The sequence below is a fragment of the Phaethon aethereus genome, assembly GCF_964289735.1.
Source record: "Phaethon aethereus genome assembly, chromosome: 2".
Taxonomy (NCBI): Eukaryota; Metazoa; Chordata; class Aves; order Phaethontiformes; family Phaethontidae; genus Phaethon; species Phaethon aethereus.
This window is the reverse complement of record NC_138582.1, coordinates 125,135,168-125,160,319: the sequence shown is the minus strand read 5'-3', so window position 1 is coordinate 125,160,319 and position 25,152 is coordinate 125,135,168. Positions and strand designations below refer to the sequence as shown.

General features: G+C 36.1%; 1 protein-coding gene across 3 annotated transcripts in view; it reads left to right on the top strand.

Annotated features, from left to right (window-relative positions):
- ANO10 (anoctamin 10) overlaps positions 1 to 25,152 on the top strand; it is a gene marked incomplete at its 3' end in the record, with an annotated part of 127,562 nt that overhangs the window by 9,878 nt on the left and 92,532 nt on the right. For all 3 annotated transcript variants that reach the window (XM_081996656.1, XM_081996657.1, XM_081996655.1), the window contains 5 exons: positions 928 to 983; positions 2,538 to 2,612; positions 3,591 to 3,773; positions 7,203 to 7,394; positions 9,812 to 9,940. In XM_081996656.1, coding sequence (XP_081852782.1) covers positions 928 to 983; positions 2,538 to 2,612; positions 3,591 to 3,773; positions 7,203 to 7,394; positions 9,812 to 9,940 — 635 coding nt within the window. The remainder of the gene's footprint in view (positions 1 to 927; positions 984 to 2,537; positions 2,613 to 3,590; positions 3,774 to 7,202; positions 7,395 to 9,811; positions 9,941 to 25,152) is intronic.

Sequence of the window (25,152 nt, the reverse complement as noted above, 5' to 3'; positions counted from 1 at the left end):
ACCTCTTGCACACATTTATCATGAGAACTTATTGTTTAAGTGAAAGCTAAAAGTAAGAAATTGCATTCTGTCCCTTGAGTGCATCTTGCGTGTCAGGCCCAACTTCATGCCTTTCAGAGTAGAACTCTGCTATTCTGTCCTCAGCAAGGTCCGCAGGTGACGGTCTCTCCTTTCAGCCTTGTTGGCATAGCTCATGCTAGTGTGCTGCCTCCACAGTTACTGCTTAGCCAGGGCTTTAAAGGTACAATCTGACAAAATAACAAAAAGAAATGGGAAATTTCCCATTCACTTCCCTTTCCTTCCACCTAGTAACAAGTCTTCCTCAAACATCAGCTTCTGACAGTTTATCTTGAATGAACTGAAAAAATCCTAGTTTTAGAATGAGTAATGCATCTGCTGAACTTTGTGTACTCTAGTCTTGCTTTAGAGCTTGGGGTCTGACGTAAATTCCTTAGTGATGGATGGGAGTACTTCTGTGAACATCTACTGATTTTGAATCAAATCTGGTATTGTTATTTTTCATAATGTATTCCAATTAGTTTTGCATTTGTTCAGACAAACAAAAATCAATAACTGGGCACATTTTATTAAGTGTTAAGAATGACGGATGTTTTTTCTGTTATAAAACAGCTCTCCTGAGAAAGAAAGATGTAAAAGGAAAAACCTTTGCAGTAGAAAAAATACCAGAGTTGTAGCCAAAAATATGTATGTCAATATTGGGCATCAGGTTAGCTTCATAGGTTAAGCGAGATACTGGTACAGTATGAATTATTTTTGCTATAATGTGTTGGAGGAACCGTTCCCCATAAACTATTAGTTTAGTTTTTAGATGGAGGAAAAATGCCTGTTTACGCTTTATATAACAATGTCTAGTGGATCATAAGTGCTGCTGCTCTTTACTAATCAATAATTTTGTCTGTATTTTAGAAAATCACAGGCTGGAATCTTCGTATCAGAATCATTTAATTCTGAAGGTTTTAGTGGTAAGTATGTGGCAATAAGCAGCTTTTAACATTATTTAAAAAGAGCACTTGTCATGTGTTTTATTAGTGCTTTCCAGGTGTTACCTCGCTGACCTACAATTTTGTTCAAGGCCAAATACTACCACAAATATCAGAGCAAGCAGGATTTCTGTTGTGGTTGCAGTAACTGCTAGACTGTTTTGGGTGCCTCTTCTTATAGTGGAGAGTTGAGTTTTTATTTGTATTGATTTGTTCTTTCATTAGGATACTGTATCTCTAAGTTTTTCTGTTAATTGATGTGGCCCTGTCTTCAACTGGGAACTATTCCTTTAACTTTTTGTGAGATTTTATGGTTAAATGTATTTTTAAAAGTTCATGTATTAACTTCCACCTGTACTAACATTCAGACAACCAGTCAGAGAAGGCTGGAGATACATGTCCATCAATCTGCTCCTATGCCCTTTATAGTATATACTGATCTATTCACTTTGTGGCACTGAACAAGTAGCATTTGTGTGTGTATGTATATATGTTTGCTTGCTCTTTTAGGTGTATATCCAGATGCAACACTGATTCTAAGAAACTGTACTGTAAATCTTGAATTCCCATATAAGATGTTCAGTAAAAGCAGTTGTAAAGATTGGCTGATTTTGAGATTTATTCTTGTTTCCTTTTTGAAAAGATTGTTTAATTCTCTTCCAGAGTTCCTTGGTTTTTTTCCTCATCATGCTTTTTTTTTTTTATCTGCTTGTTATCTTTTAGTTACTTGGTAATCTCTAGAGTTAAAACTCTTATATGTAGCATTTATAGCTTTGTCTCTGCCTTTCTCAAAAAATAGCACCATCTCTTTTTCCCCATAGGAAATTTATATAAAATAATTTTAAAAAATTATGAAATGTCAAATGCAAGCCCCACCCCCCCCTTCACCCTATGAGTTGCTCTCTGCACTCCCCAATTTTTTCTATGTTGTCCATGAGCTCCAAAAAAGGAGCTCCAGCATTGATAGGAAGTAGGAAACTTCAGTAGGAAACTGATTATGATTTTTCAGGTACAATACTGTGATTATGTCTCATTTCAGAAGTAGGGAATATTTCTCTTGGTCATAAAACCTCTTGATTAAACATATAGCTCAACTAACATATATTGAGGAACAGTTATACATATTGAGAGAGATGTCTTCCAACACATATATTTTGGTAAAGTATTACTTTGAAAAAAAGCATTACCCTAAATTAAGATCAATATGTCCCTTTTATTGCATTACCTGTGGGGAAACTCCCAAAAGCTGAAAGTTAAGGAGAAGGTGATGTGTTTTTAATGTCCACATTTCATAACTGAAGTGTAGTTCTCTTTGTATACTGTGCTTTAAGAAAGCATTAAGCTTGTCAAATGAAAATCTGAATCAGACTGATATTGAAAAAGATTCTGACCCAACTTTTAAAAATGGTAAAAAAAATTTTAATGAACAGTTTACATCTGCATGGAAGCTATTTAGTCAAGGTAACTGTTAAGTTAGATTGTATTCTGCATTTGAACTTTTGTGTGAGTACTAATAAAAAATATTTTTATTTGTAGTTCAACTTCTTAAATTGTTTTGCATCTCTCTTCTACATTGCCTTTGTGCTGTTTGATATGAAGCTTTTGAGGCAGGTGAGTTCCAAGAATATCTTAAGAATGTTGTTGAATCTAGGAAAATGAAGGATTGATTGAAACAGGACTTTAGTTTTTAATTGTTCTTCAAAAATATTAACTTGACAATGAATATATTTCATATATATTTTCTTAGAAACCCAGTTTCCATATTTCAGTTCCTCTAGCACAGTTGCAGAATCATAACAGAGTGGAGCAATTCTTTCCCTCCATATAAATAAGGAACTGTTTTCAAATAATTGACTATTCCTTCACACAGATGAGGTTAGAAAGTTTTCATTTCTTCCTTCTTTCCCTTTATGTTAGAAAATTGATTTCTCTGTACTGCCCTTAATAAGGGACTCTTGAGGATAGGGGAATGATTAAGTTTATGAATACAATGAGGAGCTGAGAACAAATAAAAGCAAAAATAATTTGTGGTTGGTATTTTAAATCAGCTTTCTGTTTTTAACATCTTTCAGGCTCAAATGCATGAAAATTGGGTATAAGGAGAATATTTTTGCTTTAAATCTAATGAACAAAACAACAAGAGCTTCAAGATCTCTGTTCCTCTAAAGAGATCTCTAGCAAAACACTTGATGTATGTATACCAGACATGACATTCATGAAACTTCCTATATTTTAAGGTAAACAGCAAGGAAAAAAAATAGAAAAAAGTTCATTGTTTAGCTTTGTGATTGGCATTGGCATATGCTAAGTGTGTATCTTTACCTTTCAGTGGACTTTGCATACTGTCTCCAAAATACATCCAGATCCACAAAATATTTAGACATCTAACTCCTATTTTGTCCTTTTCAGCACATAGCAAAGGATGGGAACTAGAGCAGCTCTACTTTTCATACGCTATTTCTAATTTTGTTAGGCTGGCCTTCTTTTGTCATAGTATAACAACAGTGTTACTAGAATGCAAAAAATTGGAAATGATCGTAGGTTTATCACAGTTCTATTAATTTTTACTTTTTTTTTTTTTAACTTAAGAGCTTGGCGACTTTGCTGATAACTTCGCAGATCCTTAATCAGTTTGCAGAATCCTTGCTTCCTTACTGGCTCCAAAAGAGACATAAGAAGAGGATGAAGAAACGCATGTGTTTTCTGAAAACAGATACAGAGCTGTCATTAGTGGAACAAGTCAACTTGGAGAAAGAAATGGGCACTTATTTTGTACGTTTCACTGTTGTAAAAGAGTTAAAAGTTTCTGGGCTGTATTTGACAGAGACATCAGCCAGTGCAACCTAAAATATTTCTGGCTGGCTGTCCTGGTAGCGTATTTCCAGCTTCATCAATTTTGCTGGTAGTGTTGTTTGTACAGCTATATGGTGCACTGGATCAAGAAACTAATACAGTGCAGGATCCCAGTCACACCACCGCAAAGGGGTAGGAATGAACATCTGAATCTGGAGCCACCTAACCCCGTATCACTGGAAGAAGTATTTGTGTAATATGCCCTTAACTTCCAAGGGTAGCCTGAAAACTACGAGGATGGGTAGCCTGAAGGCTATGAGGATGAGTAGACTGGCATAGGGAATGGGGAGGCTGTTGCTGGTTTAGTTTGTTTTTGCAGTGATACTGTTTAAACTGAGAGAGTGTGCTTCTGTCTGGGTGGGGCCAGAAATGGAGAGGGCAAGAAGAAACCAACTCTTCAAAGCAATACTACTGCTGGAAGCTCTTGCTTCTTGAAACTACAGCTGTGACATTCGCTGTCTTTCTAGTTCTGTACCTGACTACCTCTTACGCAGTACAATTTTTAATTGTATTTAACAGATTCCATGCGATTCATTACTTGCAGTTCTAAAGGAATTGACAAAGTAGATGTTACTCTGTGTGTGTGTGTGTGTTAAGGCCTTGCAGACTGGCTGACAACTTGATCAGATGCTGCAGGCATAGACACAAGAGGCTTAAGACGGTATGATTTATACTTTTCACAGAATAAGAATTACATGTAGATAGTGTACCGTTTATGTAAAAGGTAGAGAATAGCTGTTTGAAATTTGGCATTAATACCGTATAAGATTCCTCTCTTCCTGCATAAAGTGCCATGAAATGGAAAGAGGGAAAAGAAATACTACCTTTGCAGTTGAAAAACTGGACAAAGGTTAGTACTTACATGCCTCCTTGGAATTTTATATGGGGGGAGATAGATTTAGAGAGCATGTCTATCCTTCAATGGAGGACACAGCAGAAATCTCCAAGTTAGAGCCTGTCTGGAGTACTAAATCAGCACAAGTCTAGCAGTGTGCCTGCAAATAGACCAGCACAGCTCCAAAAGCTGTGTCTTGGCATCAGATGTTGATAGGCTTGACCAAATAAGCTCTACCTTTTAGACCTGAGCTGACTTCTGATTCTCAGCTGGCACATACAAAGCCAACGTGGTGTCTTTGAGTCACATTGCTCAGTGCTTCTTGTGCAAAGTTGGATCAAATGTGTCTGCACCTGTTCTAGGGTTCTGCCCTGAGTAGTTTTCCATGGGGAACCAATAGGTCAATTGTAGATTTATGACTTTGCCTTGGAAGTGTCCACTTCTAGCCTCAGGTTCAGTTCATGGTACTGTGTACTCAAAGCCTTAATTTTATTTTCAGTCTAAAGATTTTAATTGTGCTGTGCTTGTGAATGAATACACAATATTAGACCACTGATTTGTTTGCAAGCAGTGAGCTGTCAGCAGGCAAGAGTATTTCTAAAACTAAATCTGTCACAAGGGGGAAGCATTTGACTATCTTTAGTAGCTGAGGTGTTTAGCAGGACTCTTGACAGAATTTGATGTTTCAGACTCTTTTCCTTCCTTCACTTACTCTTTAATTCTCTTTTTTTGGTTGCCGTTTTTCTCTCACACTTTTCAAATCTCTAGCCCTTAACCTGGTTTAAGATGTAAAAATAACCAGCAATCATTTTTAAACTTGTTAAAAAAATTTCTGCTTCTGTAGTTCATTTTCTCCCTGAATGTCTTTGTTGATTCTGTTTCCTTGATGCAGTGGTTTATGTGCTGCTCTTGTGGCTGACAATGGCACACTCTGAAATTTCTTTAACATCCTATCAAGACTCCTCTTTTCCTGCACAAAGTGTCATAAATTGAGTAGGAGAAAAACAAATACTCCTTTTCTTTTCATACTCTGCTATTCTAAAGGTCAATAGGTCCTGGGCAAGGAAATAAGAAAGGTGTGGGGAAGCAGTGGGAATACTGTGCAGTTACCAGGAGGAGGAGCACAAAGGGAAGCATCGCTCCCTCCCTGCAACAGCTGTCGGAGAAAGTGATAGCAGGGACAGATATGTGACTGCCACTCCAGTGAATGATCTCGCACAAATGTCCCTAAGGAAGACCTTAATAAAATTCAGAGTTCGTAGAAAATGTTTCTGTGGAAAAATCTCAACGTTTTTAAAAGTTAGATAGCTCCTTAGTGTCTGGCCTGCAGATCAGTTTGTCAGACTCGGTTACACTGCACAACCTGAAGATGCGCTTAAGTAAAAAACGCAGCTAAAGAGCACCCCATGTTGACTTTGCAGCTTGCAGGCTTCTACTGCCTCTCTCTGTTTGCTAGAAAGAGAGCACTGGGTGCTGGAGAGGGCAGTCAGTTTAACAGCTGTAATCAGCAAAAAAATTAGAGAACCATGTGTCTGATGCAAAAACCAGTTTTAAGTGGTTCCTGTAATAATCTCAGTTACTGTCAAGTTTTTATTTTTAATATTTCATTTTGGAGAGAGGACAATATGCAGGTCTGTGCAAATGCAAGGCAGCTAGATCCCTGATTAACTTGTTCATGGTATTTCACTATCCATTGTTCAGTGAACACTTTTTCTTTAAAAATGGTTGGTTTTGTTCTTCACTTTCATAAATAATTGCTGCAATCATTGAAAACTATTATTAATACTACAAAACTAATGTGCAAAGATGTATGATAACCTACATGTGAATACTTAATCAGCATTTAAGTACCCACATTCTTCATTTAAAGATCAGGTGATAGATGTGTTGTGCATTTGCCAAAATAAGGCTTTTTGTTTGCCGTAATTGTTCTTTCTAGATGTCAGTGCTGCATTCTGTCATTTCAGCCTTCAAGTGGGCCACTAATTCTGGCTTACCTGTTTTAAAATAAACAAGCAGAAATAGCAGAAAAGAGTTGCCTATCTACCAGCCTACCTTTCTGATTAGGTCTTGCATGGGCAGTCTGAAATACTAGGGCTTTTCTTGTCTCAATGGTCTTAGGAGAATGTTCTGCCGGTTTAAATGCGTGATGCTGTTTTCCTGTCCCCCACTGTTCCTTCTGTAACTGTTTCCCTGAGATAGGCAGGACCTTGAATGGGATGAATGTGTTTGTACAATTACGTCGTGTAACGAGGTTTAGAAATGTGACTGTTGCAGAGAATGCATTAGGCAAAAAGAAAAACCTTGGCCTCCCCTTATTAAGAAGTTTTGAGCAATTGAATAATTATAAATTAACTAGATATATTTTTGGGAGTATTCTTTTCTACCACTAGTCATTCCCAAACAACTGACTCAGGATGACAAAGCATGTTTACAACTATATTGTTAATTCTGTGTTTCTTCATGTATTTTTTGTAGGTTAAACTTGTTTTTATTTTTGCTGTGTTTTTCAGGGTACTTTTGATGATTACCTAGAGTTGTTCTTACAGTTTGGCTATGTGAGTCTTTTCTCATGTGTTTATCCACTGGCAGCTGTTTTTGCAGTGTTAAACAACATCACAGAGATATATTCTGATGCCTTAAAGATGTGTAGAGTTTACAAGCGGCCATTTGCAGAACCCACAGCAAATATTGGTGTTTGGCAGGTAATTTTGTTTCTATTGTTTCTATTAATTTGTTTTAAAAAAGATTTCAACAAATGTATTTAAGCTGTGTGTTTGACCTGTCATCCGCTTTTAAAGTTTAGTAGGTACTTTGTTCTCCTCAATGCCTTAGGATACTATCTATCCAACTGCAGTGTTTTTTCTAGGGTTTTTGACCACATGTATTTCAGTTGCCTTTGAAAAGAAAACAAATCCTTCCTTTAGTCCTTGTATATGTATGTATTGTAGTCCGGTTGCAACTGCAGCAAAGCAAAGGTGACAGATACTGCCTGATACTCTTTACAGCCAACGTTTTTTAGAAATGGTAACATCTGATGCAATCTCAGAAGCATGGAGCTCAGCAACTGTCAAAAAAAAAAAAAAAGGAATGATAGCTAAGTACTTGGATTCCTAAGCCATGCTTTGCCCTGTGCCCTTGTGATTACTGCTACTCAAGCTTACTAATTTTAAAATAACCTGTATCTGTGAGCAGGAGCTGGACCTTTCTGCACAGCCTGAAAATCGTAGTCTGTCTATAAACAATTTCATGCTGGTAGTACTGGCTTGAGGATTTTCTGTCCTCGGTTGTTTGCCCATGCAGTCATGCTAGCACCAGCTAGTTTGGAGCCTGCTGAGTACACTGCTTCAGCAAAGTGATTCTGATTAAAAATAATGCTGTAAAGCTCCTCCGAAACCAGAGTTTTTTCCTGAAAAGAAAGAAGGCTATTAAGTCGCATCCAGAGACTTTAGCATTCTGTAATAGCAGTGGCCTGTTAAGGACTGTGAAGTAGTTGGAGGAAATTTCTAGGGGATGATCTATATTCTACTTTTATTTAACAACTTTTCTAATTATTTGTTACGGAGACACAGGGCACAATAGACTAGTGGATTGTTTAATTTGGAGGGATTGTAAATGTTGGTACCAAATGAAACAAATGGATGATAAGAGATGAAATCAGGAAGCCTCGAATGAAACATGCTGGAAAACCATGCAAGCCAAGTATTCTGAGCAGTGTTCATTAGACACATACATTGATATTAATGAAGTGGACTTATAGGAGAAGCCTTTTTAATATTAAAGTCATTAAAATGTGTAAATTATAATCTGATTGCATTTTAACATCTGATGGATTTTCTCAGTCCAAATCTGTGCTGCCAACATCTTGATGGCATAGCTGCATTGACCAGTGATGTGACCACCAATTAAATGACGCTGTGGTCATAAGTCCCAAGTGTAGCTGCAGGTTTATTAATAGCATTTGGTTTTGCTAGAATAGCTTGTTTCAATCTATGGAGTAGGCTGAAAAAACATAACACTAATAGTACAGTCATGTGGCTTTGTTTTATAGTGTAGTTTTTTAACTAGTAGTAAAAATGCATTTGCTTTGTGAATTAAAAATAATGACTTAAAAATTTAGTTACCTGTTTCATGTGGGAAGTTAGAGCATTGGCTGAAAGGTTTCTGTTAAAGGAATACTGTATCTATTTTACCAGGTGAGCTGAATCACCAGCTTGTTGTCAAGGTGAAAGTTACTTCTGCTAATTTATTGTGACAGTTCCTACAATTCAATGTCAGTCTTTCTAATTCCAGAGAGGACCTTGGAATAAGTAACCGTTATATTGCAAAAGTAATTGTCACTCTGTAGTAATATTTTCAGGCATTTTGTGGGAGCTCTGTAGGCAAGAACTTCTTAGACTTGTGCATTTGCATGTGTTTAAATGGAAATCTTTCAACAAATTTCAGCTTGTATAGCTGGTTGTGATTTAAGAAAGCCATTCTGAATCATCCTTACATTTTCCTATTACTTAACATTCAGACAAAACCTCCAAAAAGAGTGTTGGGACTATTAGTTCCTCTAGGAGTTTTACATTTTTTCCTTGATCTGGAAAGAAATTTAAGTTTGGGAGTACAACTGTAGATGAGTGCATAATCTTGTTTGTGTTCAGGATACGAGTCATGAAGATACCAGGGATAAGGCTGCTTTTCCTTTCGGATTATTCCGTATTTTTGAGGAGGTAATCTGGCATTACCTACATCTAGGATGTTAGCGGCCTGTAAATAACTTCTCAAGGTCTTTACAGTGGAATTGTGGAAGAATAACGTTTAATGTCTTCACAGCAAACATGCATACACACATAGAGAAATCAAATTGGAAAAAAATTCAGGGTTGCCAGATGGTGTTTGTGGTATTGTAGACCTCGTTGTGGTCTTGTGCTTGCCTGTTCGTAAAGCTGATGAAGTCTGGACTGCTTGCCAAACAAGTCTTATGTCATAGAATTCAAAAGATGAAGGTAAATAAAAAGTTAAAATAATGGGTCTTCAGAGGATTTAATGAGAGAGAGGTATTGTCCAGAGCAATTTTGAGACTGGTAAGTTAGCGATAATGGTCATAACTAAATATATTTGTGTTTTATTTCAGTTGGCTTTTGAAACTATGAGTGTAATATCAGTAGTCACTAATTGCATACTGATTGGAATGTCTCCACAAGTGAATGCCCTTTTTCCAGACTCAAAAATGGACCTTATTCTGACTGTGGCATTGGTAGAGGTAAGTCTGCCTTCAAACAGTGCGTGTTTTTTTGTAGCAAATATCATGAACAACAGTGGAAATAGTACCAGGAAGTAGATTTCTTTTTTTCCCCCCTCCATATATTAAAAGGAAATGAAAATTTTTCTACCAAGTAAGCGTTTCAAAGTCTTGCTTTTTGATTTCTTTCTTTTTTGTCTCTCTGTTTTCATGTGCTGTGAATGTTGTTGCCATACTTTTCCATACATTTGCAAGATACTGTGTATTTATTGCTTCATGTATTTCAAGAATCAAAATAACTGTATTCTTGTGAACTGGATGTTTATCTACTTGGTTTGCGACCCCAGCATATCTTATAAAGACCTCCTACATAATCTTTATGGATGTTTCCTCTAAGCCTTATCTGAAACAAGTATGTATGATGTCTGTAAATACTAGTGATTGTAGCAACATTTGGGTTTCATCTTTTCCTGATTTTAGGTAGTAAACACTTGAGTGTCATTAATTTTCAGGCAAGAAGAGATGACTGTGGGCATCTTGTATAATAACTGAGATTGTAGGACTTTGCTGTGACGTATCTCTCTCTTGGAGCTTTCTTGTATTGCATTGCCTTGACTTTCAACATTATGTTATTTTAACTTTTAGGAATTGGATTACTTTTCTTGTGGCAAAAACTCTGGGTTTTCTATACATAGTGGTTAAATTGTATCACCTTACAGAGGTGCAGCAGGAGCACATACTTTGTTGTTTTTACAGGTGTTATAGGTTATGCAATGAATTACGAGCTTGCTTTGAGTTTTATTTTCCAAGCCTTAAGGTTTGCAGAGTGTCAGTTGGTTTACTGAAGTCTGAGTTTACAGACAGCCTGATGTATTCTTCTGTTATGCTTGTGTGAACATTTGCATTAACCTCGGTGAGGTATTTTAATATAAAACTAATTTGGCAATTTAAATGTAATGCTACAGTTCATTACTGGACAACATATCCAGAGAGATCACATTATGAAACTGTATGACTAAATGTAAGCAATGTGGATTTATGGCAGCCTAGAGATGGGGTTATTTTTGTCTTTGCTTTCTGGGTAATTATTTTCATCGTATCTGTTTTAATGTTAAGCTGGTTATATGGTCACTAGGCAGGCCTCTGTTCCTTGGTAGGCCATAGGAGAATACCAGTGGTTTTTTTTCTAAACTTAAATTCTGCTTTTATATGCAATCCTTTAGATGACAGGAGTTACAGCATGGTAATTAGGTGGCTCTTGGAATTTCGTTTACCAGTGTATCTCAAATTATCTGTAAATGTTGCGGAAAGGGAGATTAAGAAAATAAAGAGAAGAAGGTTTGAAGAGAAAAGGTAAATTAGTAGTGAGGGGAGGAAAGGCAAAAATGTTGTCTTATACAGAGAAACAACTTTGTTGAAGGCCACTGATCTGTAATTAACTGCATTGTATGAAGGGAGAGGTGGAGGCTAATGCTGGATGAGACAGAGCAGAGGAGAGGAAAGGCAACTATTTGGTTAAAGAAAAGACAAGTTTTCTCTTACTGTTCTCAGTAAAAAAGACCGTAAAACAACCCATAATGTACTTGTCAGGAAACTTATATTTAAAAAATAGTTTTAATCAAAAGTATCCAGTATGCTTGATGCTTTTAAGTATGCTGGTTTGAATTTTTTTTTTCCTGTTTTTTGTGTTATTACAAACTATTTATTGTCTGAGAAAACAAAGACACAAACCCAACATATTATTTTGCTTTTCTGCAGCAAAACAAGCCATGTGATTTTTGGAATGTTATTGGTTATAAACAATTCCAAATTCGCAGAAAGTGAAATTTATAACTTTGCAGTCTCCTGAGGGAAGGTCTTTCAGTACGTTTTAAACAATGTTTAACAACTTCACGGGTGTGGTTTTGGGGTTGGATTTTTTTTGATGTGTGTTTGTTTTTTTTTTTTTTAAAGAGTCAGAGAATAGCTCAGGTCATACAGTCTTGCAAGAAGTTTTGTAACACAAGTCATGAAGATTCTGGCATCCAAAAGAATCTTCCAAAGTGAGACACATTTTATATAAAAATTTTATTTCACAAATTATGGGAAAATGAACACAACAAACATGATTTTTCACTTCTGTTGAAGACAGTTTCCATTGTGTTGACAGTTAAACATGTTCTCAGTTACAGAAGTTATATTTTTTTTAATGTTGTAGTTATGTTGTACATATTTCAGGTTAAAACATTGATTACAAAAGGCAGAGAGAAGGGAAGATTACTAGATGCTGTGGGACTATGAACAGTAGCAGTATGGATTTACGGCAGCTTAAAGAGATGGGGCTATTTTTGTCTTTGCTTTCTGGATATTTATTCCCATCTTATCTGTTACACTGGCACTTTCTTTTATCTGGTGCATGATGAATCAGATTAGGGAATTGATCTGGGAGAAGCTGTCTGACCCAGTTCACTGGTGAAAGGGAGCAGGGCAGAAGCAACTACATGTGGAAGACACACAGTAGTGCTGTAGGTTTGTGCCGGATCAAATTTGTAGGACTTCCACACCACTGAATCTTTCTCCTGTGCTTCATCTACAGGAAGATCCCTAATCTAAGACAGGAGCACAAATCTCCTGTTTTGGCAGTATTCCTCTGCACTTTTACTATATTTATTAATGATTAAACTGTGCATTTCAGTTGTAAAGAACAATTTAGGAACATTCAACCTCCAGGACAAACCTGGTCCATCTAAAGTACTTCAGTGTCAAGGTAGGAAAAATTTCTGTTGGATGTGTCAGATAGAAACACATTTTGGAGCACCTAGTGAGATTCAGAAACACATGGTAGAGGTGAATTATTTTACTTTCTGGTGTTTGCTGCAGGTGGAGATGAGAATTTTATGGTGTGTTTATGTGATGTTGCCAACATCAGGCAGTGTGAAAATGTTAAAGAACGCAAGAAATTTCTTTTAGTAGGATATGTATACTTTCACGTTTCACCACAGTTGATAAGGTAACTTACTTAAATCTTAGTTGTCTTATCAGGTTTAAGTAATTGAGACTCCAGTTAAATATTTCTAGATATGTTTGATGAAAGGTAAACACAAAAAGCACTGTACTTACCGAAGCCAAGCACAGTTGTTAGCAGTGTCCTGATATTTTTTCAAAAAATGTGAGTGCTTTTTAATAATAATACTAATACTCGTCAAACAGAAACATGTTTATATGGCGACATTTGACATCAGTCAGTACAGACGTAATGAAGAACTGTGTGTGGTATTCTTGTAAGCATTCTGTACCCAGCACTTGCAGATTTATGCAAAATATTTTTTTTTTTCATTAACATCACTAACTCTACTGCTGTCTGCACTTTTGTTCAGAATATGTATTGTACTAGCAAAGTAAAAGCTTATTAAATAGAATAAAACATTAAGCATTTCATAATAAATAATGATAAGCATTAATAACATTTAATAACAATTTAAAAGTATTAAAACAGTGTTGTTTGTTTGTTGGGGTTTTTTGGAACAGTTGACCTATTTTCATCAATCCAACATCTGCCTCCATGGCAACATGATTTGAACCAGGAGCAGAATCATGAAACTCCTCTCTCTTACTTATGGATGGATGCTGAGTGCAGCAAGTGCAGTTTTCAAACAAAGTAGTAGGTGGATGTCCTTACAGCAGGAAACAATAAGCCCTTATTAACATAATTTTAAAACAGTTATATCCCACAGTGTGTTTAGTTCTTCAGGCTCTACCACAGACATACATACCTTTCGTGTGAACCACAGTGCTAAGTAGGACATTCCAACCAAGTGTCTATGCTTGTGTGAAACTGTTCCCAGTCACCTCTGACTTCTTACGCTGAGTTGAAAAAAAAAAAAAAGAGGAAATGACTTTGAAGAAATTTGATGAATAGTTGAGGGAATGGGTTAAAACAAGATGTAACCTTAATTCTGCAGTGCTTTTTAATTTTTCTTTGAAAATTGTTGACAAAGAGTTTTGTTCCTGGTGATTATTTCTTTTTAATTTAGACACATAAATTTGAAGAATGCTAATTAAATCAGTTTCAGGACTACTCTGAAAGTTGAATCTAATTGTACAACAATTAGTATGTACAATTCTTAGTGATTTATTTTTCTTTTTAAATAGCAGATCAGTAGGAGTGTTTTGAAGCAATAGCTGTACAGTACAGCTTAACATGAATGTATCCTCATATCCAAAAGTAACTCAGAAGTAGTAAACTAATGGAGATCTTTTATGCAGAGGTGCACTTAGCCTAGATGTTTTACGTCACATCATGGCATTTGGGGATTAGCTTGGAAATACTGTAATAATTACTGCAAGTAATAATGGAGGGCCTTATTGATAGCTGTAGTATAAACTCTGACCTTATAGTCTACAAATATGATTTTAAGAATAATATAATCAGCTCTGGTATAGATGAAAATGAGGACCTTAGTGTGAGGACAGGATTAGTGTATTTTTAGTAAACATGGCTTAATAAACAATTGGGCCATGTGGGTTTTGTTTCATGGAATCCTCATAAGAATTCGAAATAGATCTTCATGAGCTTCATAAAACTATATTTAACAGTCAGTTCTGTAAGAGGTATGAAGTGCAATAAGGGGAATAACCCTTTCTAAAGCTTTTTTTTTTCTGGGTGAGGAAGAGTTGATAGTCCGTTTATGAGAGGCTGGAAAGCAGGAATCATAGCTTGTTAATAAAGCTGAAATGTTAGTGGTGTTATGTTTAAAAGTGATAGCTGATCCAAAATCGAAGTGATTGAGAGTTGCCTAGTACATCTGCTTTTCTTTAGAGTTCCATTTTATTACGTGTATTTCTTCATCAAAGGTCTTCTGGTGTACAGTACAAGCTGTTTGAGCTTCTGCTGAGCACTCTTAATGTAATGGCCCCAACACTCGCTCAGCTCAGCAGTAAACTTGACAGTTGTTTTTGAAATAATGTGCCAAAGAAACTGTGAAACACTACCAGAGTCAAGCAGTTTGGATTCTAGTAGATGAGAGGGTATGTTTATCATCTGGTTCTAGGCATCATCATACTTTGCTTTCTAGATAAACTTGGAAATTAGTAAGAATTGCATCCTGAGTGCAGTTGAAGATCTTTTGAATCCACTTCCTGAGCAAAAGTGATTTTAGGTGGCTTGTTACATCAAAATTAAAGTCTTTTTCCTTTGTTCCCTTGAAAAAAAATCCTTAAATGTTTTGCAACAGATTTCAGTGCTATCTGTTTTTTCCTGATAAAGCTGGCGGGTTTTATTTTTATTTTTTAAGATACAGTACTAGTTAGCATATTTCATAGCAATAACATAGCATTGGGGCAGGGTGGAGCTGAGGCCTGGTTCTGTGTGGTACAGTGTTCTGCATGCATGGAGCAAACAGCTTTATTTGTGTGGAATTCAGGAGGAGCTTGGGATTTAGCAGATATGCAAAGTATACTTACATATTGGCCAACTTTACGTAGTAAAGAAACTAGGAAAAAAAAGGAGAAAAATAGGCTGCATCAGCTTCTACACATGTAGAAATCTATTGACACTAACAGAGTTGTAACAGTGCAAAGTTCAAGCAAAACATCTGTGCATAAAGCGATTTTTTGCTAAATTATTTTTGTGTTTGTGACAGGTACTACTTTAATTAAAAATACAGTAGCTGCACTGTTTCACATACCGAATCATAGAGTAGTCTAGGTAAGTTGGGAGGGACCTCTGGACATTATTTGGTCCAACCTTCTGCTGAAAGAAGGACCCTAGATTAGGTTATCCAGGGCCTTGTCAAGCTTAAGCTAAGGCTTGAATAATTCCAGTGAGGGAAAGCCCACCACTTCTCTGGGCAACCTATTCTATTGTTTTAATTGTTCTCATGGCAAAGAATTTTTTTTTTTTATGGTAAGACAAAATTTCCCTCAAGCAACTTGTGGCCCATGGCCTCTTGTTCTTTCATTGTGCGTCCTTGTGAAGAGGGCACCTCCATCTTCTCTAAAACTACCCGTTAGGTATTGGAAGACCATGATCCTTCCTACTCTCCCAAGCCTTCTCTTTTCTAGGTGGAGAAAACCCAGTTCCTTCAACCTATCTTCATATGTCAGGTTCTTCAACCCTGTAATCTTGGTGGCCCTCCAATAGGCCCCCTCCAGGTTTTTAGTGTCTGTGTTTTCCAGGTCGCCGGTGCCACTTTTAAAGAAAGAAGAAATGCTTTACATGTGTGCTTGTCTCCTTATATCTTTCTGCCAGTTGCAGTTTGTACGCTTTCTTTGTCCTCAATCTGTTTGCTCTTTAATCAGAGAAAATCATTGTGATCATTTCTGGGAGCAGTTGTACAACTCTTAACTTTCTTACTGCTGAAAATTTTTTGGCAACAGCCTCCAGGTACTTGTCTTCCTATGTGGCAGTGTGGTTTTTCCATACTGATATGCATACTTATGCATATATATATAGGTACATATATACATACTAGTGTATATATATACTTGTGCATATATACTACATGAAGGTGTTTTGTTTATAGGCTTTGGTTGGAATACTGCTATGTGTTCATCTGTAACCTGAGTAGTTTGTCAGTTTTCAGGTATAAATGTAGGGAGTAGTATTTAAAAATGGTAAGTATTTGATGTGTGGTTTAAATTTCTGTCTAATAGTTTCATTTGACTTAGAGAAGTTAAATGTATAGGGAAAAATAATTAATTATTTAGTTATAATGATTAAGTATTAAATAGAAAGTTATACATAAAGCTCTTTTTCAGAAATGTTTCATGGTAAGGTACAAACCTTACTGACAGCTTTACAGTTATTTTTTGAGAAAATACTTAGCAAGCTTATTCATCAGGTATTTCATTTTAATAAAACATATCCTAGCCAAGACCCATCTGTGCTTGCACTTGTGACGAAAATAAGAAAGTACAGAAAGATAAATGGAAAAACGCACTTCATGTAAATTGTGTAATTATTTGGTTCATTGATGTATGTAAAATAATTCTTCAGCATTACTAATTCTGGATGTTAAAAAAGGTTAATCCAAGCCACTGGTGATTTCAATTAACATTGTTTCTGTTCAAGAATGCCTCTACCTCAGCTGTGAACATATGCGTAATATGTATACATACACGAGACATTGCATCTAAGAAGTCCTTTTTTAAAAAATCTGATATGTATGTTTTAATTTTTAACATTGTACAAAATAGTAATTTAATTTTTATATTCTAGGCTAGACAGGTAAGCCACTGCAATTCAGTTTATTCCTAGATTGAAATTATGAGCCATACAAATGTTGGATATTTTAATTTCAAGCTGAAACCCTGGCAAAAATTATCAGAAGATGCTGAATAGCATTAATGTAACACTTAGTGGAAGTTTCTAAAGGTTACTGTAGTATAAAGACTTAACAAAGCTTACTGATTCTTTAGTTTACTGTTTAACAACATTTTATGAATGAAAATGAACTCAAATTTTTGTGCATTTTATGTACACTGTACTTTGCAAAAGATTCTTGAAACTGTAGATTTAGTTTGAATATAAAATTACCAAATATTTTACATAAAATATTCTTCAGAGTAACAGGGGAACAGATTGTTCTCAGGGTTGGTTTTTTTTCTCACCTCAGTAAGAGTTTTAGCCATTCAGATGGGGGAAGGATTTATGGATTTGTCTATGTAAAACTGTTAAAATGCCTGCTGCTGAACCAGACTCCTGGGACCATATCAATGACATAACTAGCAAAGTTGTAATTTTTTTTTTTTTGTTCATTAATATGGACTGTATTTATTTCCAAAATAAAAATTTATCACAGATCTTTTTATTGCTGTCTACTGGTTCTTTTGAGATACTCATTCTGATTTATTGTAGATTTTTGGTCACTTTGAATAATAAAGATTAATGGCAAAAGCTTGTTAGAATGAAAACAAACTTTAAAAATACTCAAAGATCTGACTAAGTTTATAGTTGCTGGTTGTATTTCATAGCTTTCTGTTATTATAGAAATGAAAATGCATATTAACATCTATCTTAAATAGTCCTATGGCTTTTTGAAGGTATCAGAATTTAAAACAGTATTTGTGCATTTTCCTATTTGTTAGTCATTTTAAATTGCTCCTCCTAATTTCTGTTCTTTTCTCAAACCCTTTTTCAGAATCTCAATTTGCTATGTTGGAAGTTGAAAAGCAATCACACAGATGAATGAATCATGCTGTTCAAACCATGTGCAAACACTGAAACGTGCTAAATATTTGTGTATGCATAGTAATGTGTAGGAGAGCAAGAAACCACTGTATTGCATCAGGTTTTTCAACCCTGATAACTGACATGTGTTGATACATTTTACTACTGTGTCTATCCCAACTGGAACATTGTATTGTGACAGTAATTTTCATCCCTCAGTTTAGGGTGACACAATTCAGACTGTGATTTTATCTTTAAATAAAGACAGGTCTTGGTTGTAAAGGTCAGACTTGGTGTATGAAATACAGCTTGACTATTTTATTTTTTTAAAGAAATTTTTTTTATTGAATTGAACTTGTAGTATGTTCAAAGGAATGACTGAGCTAGGTCTATCTAGGCCAGAATCCTTTCTGCAGCAGAGGCCAGGGGAAGGTTATATTAGTATAGCCAACTGTGTAGTCATGCTTCCTCAAAATTAATTTCCAGGGTCTGGTGACTTGCAGTGTAAACCTTTTTAAGGACCTGTCTCATTACGGAAAGTGAGGTGGCCAGAGCTGTGTGTGAAAGTGTGCAAGGCTTTTATGCAATGGCATATCCACTTTTTCAAAAGAACTTGAATTATTTTATAGTAAAAAGCTAGTTAAGCAACTAATGTTAATATACTCTTAGCTTAGTAAGTAATCATTGTGTGTATTGGTTCTGCCCTGGATTTTTCTAGCTTTTCCCTGCTTTTTTTTTCAGTTGTCTTTTCTGTGGAAGAAGGACTTATAATTCTAAAGAGGATACTGCCAGTGTGGGTGTGACATTATAGTGGAGGTTAAGAAGCCCTCTCACTGTGAAAGGAAACCTGGGAGGTGTCTTAGTAGAAACAATGATAGCAAAAAGGGGATACTCTCTTCTTGCCGTAAGCCACGTAGTGGTAGGAACAGGGAGCTATAAAGGTATGAGGTGCTAGTTAGCTGAAAGACCTGAACTTTCAAGAAGGATCATGGCAATGCTTTTAGCTCATATTGGGGTCCCTTCAGGAGGAAGCAGAAATGGGTATGTCTTCAGAGATTGTGCCATTCCTCAGGAATTTAACATTATCTGATAGATACTACTGTATTTTTAAACCATGTGTGTACTAGGAAGGTTGGATGGGGGAGATACCTAAGGAACTCTTCTTGGAAGAACACATATTCCTTAACTGTGCTAGTAAGAGTTTCAGACATGTCAACTTGGAAAAACAGCAGGAGAAGACTGAGTAGGAATATTTTTTTCTGTTCCTTCTGGGATTGTGCAAGGCTGCCTAAACGACAAAACTTCAAAAGGGAAGATGAATAGAGAACAGAGCTTTGGAAACAATTACAAGACACTTTAAAGAACTTTGCAAGAATCAGACTTTCATATCTCTTTAAAATCCACTTAGCTTAATATTTCCCACAAAGAAATTTCCTTTTATGTATAAATATGATATTTCCAGCTCAAGCCTGATCAGGGTGTACAACTTCCTTGCTGTCAGTTGCAAGCTGAACGGCCAGATGAAAGCCAAGTTAATACCTATTAATATTCATTGTTTACCTTCCACTTGATTAAGATTAGTAATTGTTCAATGACAAGATAGAGTATGAATCTTCAAAGCCTCCTGGCTTCACAACCATTCCGAAGTTGGCTTAGTGTTTCATGGAGCTGAATTATTTTGTTTTGTAAATAATGTGTTAGTTTATTCAGTTAAATTATTTAAATAATTTTCTGCAAATGTGATATCCATGGCTACCAGCACAGGCCTGCATAATGGCATTTCCTAGAGAATAGGTAGAGCTACAGGATTCAAGTACCATATTTCCATACCTCTGTGATGCAGTTTGCAGTAGTGTTTCTTTGTATCCTTCTTATCAGGAGCCTTCCTTCTCGGGGACTGTGATGTTCTTCCTGTCTCCAATATTTTATATAACTTCTCTGTCTAAGGTAGTATGTTTTGGTTTGGTTGGTTTTTAAACTGTGGGTAGCATTGGAGGATAAATCCAATTTGTCGTTTTTCACTCTCAATCATCTGAGGATACAAAGAGTGGCTCTGAGCCAAGTAAGAGAACCCAAAGGTAGAAAATGTGGGGTTTGCAGCTGCAGTTGGAAAAGAGACGGAGAACAGATCAGTAAAACTGTCTCCAAATAGCAGGAGAAAGCAAGTCATACCTGTGTTGGAGCCTCTCTATTGTCAATTAAACACCGCTCTTTGGAGACAGTCTTAATGATGTAATATTGTTGTTTGCATGTTTTCCAGTTATAAAATTGCAGAAGAATTTGCTTTTCTGTTATTAAATTTTCTTTGCAATAACTTCTAGTGTTCTGTTTTGGAGTGTTAAGCCTTCTGGGTTGACTTTTGTTTTCATGTTTGTTGACTTTGTTACACACCTACTCAGTATTGTAAATGTAATTACTAGTAATTTACTGGAAACTTGTAGCATGATTTCTACAGTCACTCATTTAAAAATGAGCTAAATTTGTTGCTATAGTTTTTCCCCTCCTGACCCTCTTTATTTCTAAAGTTCCAAAGCATCATTTGCTTTTTAATACCTGGATTTATTAAAAAAAAAAAAAACAAAACCAACCCTTTTTTTGTTTGTTTGTTTTGTTTTTTAAGTGCTGAGAAACACCTGGCACACTTTAACTGAAAACCGTTTTTGAAACTAAAATCGTGCAAGAAAATGCAGTACTGGATGGAAAGAGTCTAGTATAGAGTTATTTTTTTTTTAATGGTCTCTATTAAACGCAGGCTGAAAATGATCATGAGTAATGCTGTAAAGTAAATATCAAAAGAAGTGGTGCTTAATTACTTAATTTTTGCACTGAATTTTTAATTTATACTGTACGCAAATATCAATCCAGAATTGCAGTCTTCTGATCAGAAGAAATTGGTGGAATGATGTGTAATTTTCAAAGGGATTTTTCATTAACTGTGGCAGCGTGCAAGCTGTATGGTGTGCTGCTGCTTTCTAGTCTAATACTTTGAACAGTCCTTTTGAAGTCATGGGAGATTTCTAATGCATGCCTATAATCGGCTAAATCTCTACAATGAATAAAACAAAGATACAGTTAGAAGCTGCTGAGAATTCATAAACCATAATATGTTTGATCAAGGTTAGTCTTAGTCAGAGGATTTGTTGTAAGATAAAAAGTAAGTGTGTGTTCATGTGAGTATTTGTGTGGTATAGGGATTACAGATAAACCAATATCAAATAAAAGGGTATCTTTTATTGAACTTGAAATACAGAGTTTGCGATACACTGAAATGCAGATAAACTCAAGTATCTTTCTCAGGACTTCATAACCACTGCAAATTCTGAGTGAAATTTGTTTTAAAATCCGGTGAAATGGGAACAGTTTATTAAAGGAAATGTTTACATTTTTACTGTTACAGCTTAGCAAATAAAATAAAGTTACTGAATTCAAGTACTTTCTTGTTCTCCTACCTTTTAAAAAGGCTTCATTTTTGAAAAAGATGGCTATACTAGAAGTAGTTTGTAACAGATAATTTATTAATGCATCTTGAAGAATAGTATGTTAGAAAAAATCAAAGCGTTAGTTTATTCTAATACTGGCTGCATTTGGTAGTCCTGCTTTATTTCCTATGTAATTATAGGAACTGCAGGAGCAAGCAGGAGAAATATAATGAGTATTAGTGTGACATCTTTCCAGTGGTTTTCATGGCAGTTTAACAAAATAATTCTGGGAAAGAGTATTACTTTTTTTTTTTTTTAAGCATAAAATGTGTGTATATGGAGGATTTGAGGTTAACTCCTTACATGTGAATAAGGAGTCCACAACCCAGACTGTAGAGTTTTCCTGTAAGTGCTCCTGTTTCAGTCTTACTCCCTGTAATTACAGGAGACTATAAAACTACTTTTAAGTTCTGACTGAAAGCTGTCCTTTAAGAGCCAAAGGCACAGCCAGTAATAAGAATGGGATGTGGCCATATTCCTCCCCATGGAGACAGCAGGCTGACAAGTTACACTGGTACCATTATGTTAATAGGTTCATGAATTGGTCTTCCCTAAACTTGGACAGTCCTGTCACGGCCAAATAAAACTGGCTTTGCATATGTCAGAAGGAATGAGTGAATCTGCCTCTTTAGGGCTTCTAGTTTGGATTACTTTGGTGCATTTCTTGAAAGCCACATGTAGCACAAAATGTAACTGCTGATTTCCTAGGTAGTACTGAGACTGCAGTTCTTTGACAACTGCATGGTCTTTGTATTGGTGTGATTGAAATTGCAAGTTCTGAATTTGCTGAGCATAGGTAGAGCCTTCTACCATTTTGGTTTTCTGTTTTTATGAGTCTTTCAAGTTGCTCAGGCTTTCCAAGCAACCTCAGGTGCTGTGATGGTTTCACTAAGGCCTTAACTACCTAGACAAGTTACCAATAACAGTTACTGAAGAAGTATAAGCAGTGCACCCCCTCATATAGATGCTCTGTTATAGTATTATAATAATTTTTTATTCTGGTATAAATCTTTAAAGTGAGAGGTTCAAAATTCACTGAATTTCTAGACTGTTTTCCATGTCTCCTCCCTCCCTCCCTAACTGTTTTGGAAGGTAGACTGAATAACAGTAATGGCAGCTTGCTCTTCCTTCCTGCCCTCCCCTCCCACCAATGTAGATTAAACTGTGAGATCTGTAGTTACAGTTTAAATACAAAATAATTTGTATAGCAATGGATCAAAAGCTGTATGTTGTAAAATGTTTTCTAAAGCCGAAGTGTAAGAGTACATAAAGTACCTGTATGATATATTTCTCAAATTTTAGCTAGGGAAGCTATACGCAGGAGTTGCCTTTCTAATAGAAACACTGCACAAAATCGGGGAGGGAATCCAGCTTCCTTGCAATATCACATTGTATTAATAATTGCAGCTGCATCTTGCTGTGCTCAGCTTCCCTCTGAAGACATCTGAGCTGCAGAGATATAGCGAGTGATAGGAGCATAATCTTACAAGCCATAAAAGAGACAGATGCTTGTTTTGATCCCACAAAGCAATTGTTGCTAATGTGTAAAAAGTTGTATTGTGGCTTCTTTTTAAAGTTTGGGAGAATTACTACTTTCACTCTTTATTTCACATAAAAGAAGCCTCCTGTCTTGTAATTTTCCATGAATGCATTATCTAGAGATTTTGCCTTGGTACAATAATAATGCATTTCTGCTGGTGCACATGTGTTCTTATGCATGTGTATACAATTTATACAACGATAGCTTAGATTTTTTTTGTCAAAAAGTCAAAGACTTAAAGATAAATTCATGTTAGATTCTTTGTGTGTACTACCATCCGTAGTTATAAACTGTATAGCTACATCTGGAAAATCAGTGTCGAAACTGTGAAGAGCCTGAGAGGGCTATCTAGTGTTTGGGTGTCTACCCTCAGGCAAAGCTTGACTTTGTCAGGATAGGACTCAAGTGTGTGTCGTTCTCGCTCTGCTCCTGTCTATCCTGGTTTTCAGCAGAAGACATGGGTGGCTGTTTGAAATTGGAGGAGCTGCAATGCAGTGTAACAGCTCCCCCAGTCTGGCTGATTGTGGAACAAAGACGTTTTGTGGACCCTGCCCTTAAGTTTAGCTTATCTAACTTTTTCTCTCCCTGCTCTGAACCAGGATCAGATAATCTTGACCAGCCCCAGGAGGTATGATGTTCCTGGCATGAGGGTTTTCAGCCTTACAAAGTAACCTATTAATAAACTTTCTATTCTTGTAGTTAGAAAACTTTTAACCAAAATCTCCCAAGTGCAGGGTAAGCTGATTGCTACTTGTAGTATGGAAAAGTAATTGGTCACAGTTCCCTTCATGATGACTTTCCAACTGCTATGATGTTCCTGTCTTCTATTTTCTAAGCTGCATAGACTCAGGTCTTTCAGATCGTCCTCACAGGTCATTTTCTTTCAAAATACTTGTTTTTGTTCTTACCAGGATTGTCTCTACTTTTTAAAATGATGACACCTGAAACCAGATACAAGTGCGTAAGTTTTACTACTTCTGAGTATAAAAAAAGTTCAGATGCATCCTATGTGATGCTCTTATTAGCATGTCAGAAGGTTTTTTTTATCTTTTCTGCAACAACCTTGTACTGAATATTTTTTTTTTTTTCTGAATTGGTGCTATACATCTTTCGATATGTAGCTGTTTGGTTTTACTGAATATCATCTTCATTAAGACTATTTCTTCAGTTTTTCAGGATTGCTTGAGTTCTAATCCTGCTCTTCAGACCGCTTCGATTTCTCCTTGCTTGATATCATATGTGCAGTTCTTAAGTAGATTTTCCTGTTCAATCACCAAAATCGTTAATGAAACTATTGAACTAAGGTCTGATCCACCACAGATCTATGTAGTCCTTCCTGATCGACAGTTGCTAATGATTACTGTTGGAAGACTTTTCTTTTGGAGTCAGTTGTGTGCTTCCCTATTCAGTTATTTGATTTAGAGTGTTTTGAGAGTGACTCAACTACTACCAATCTTCTCACAGTAGTTACTTCTATTGTTGCTTCTGAACCCACGTTTGAGGTTATATGCATTTCTGCACTATGGTTTCATTTGTGAATGGTTTTGCAAGGAAATTCAGAAATGTACATTGATTTTTACAAATTGGTTTCTAGCTATCAAATTGTAACAAAATACGTCATTCATCCTATGCCACTGTTCTCTGAATTACAACTAATTAGTGTTATACCAAGGCATAGTCATTATTGTGCGTGATAGGCAAAAATCAGACAAAAAAAGTTTACGTAAGCCAAGAAGTTGATTGGGTTGTTTGTTGATAGATTTTTGTTGGCACTTGCGTTTCTGAAGAAGTCTTTCATTTTAAATTATACCTGATAGGCTGCAGGTTTATCCTGGTGAGAAAAAAATAGAGGTCTGTTCTGGTGTGCTGCGGTTTCCTATGCAGACCTCTACTCGGAGCAGAAAGTCTGAGGTGTTCTTCGGTAAGCAGCCTTTTGTGGAAGGTGATTAGTGACCTCTACCAGCAGAGTCTCTTTCATTGTAACAGCATGTGAGATTGCAAACACACCAAGGTACTGTCAGTGAGCTCTTGAGTCATTAAACATATAGTGAAATCTCTGATCTGG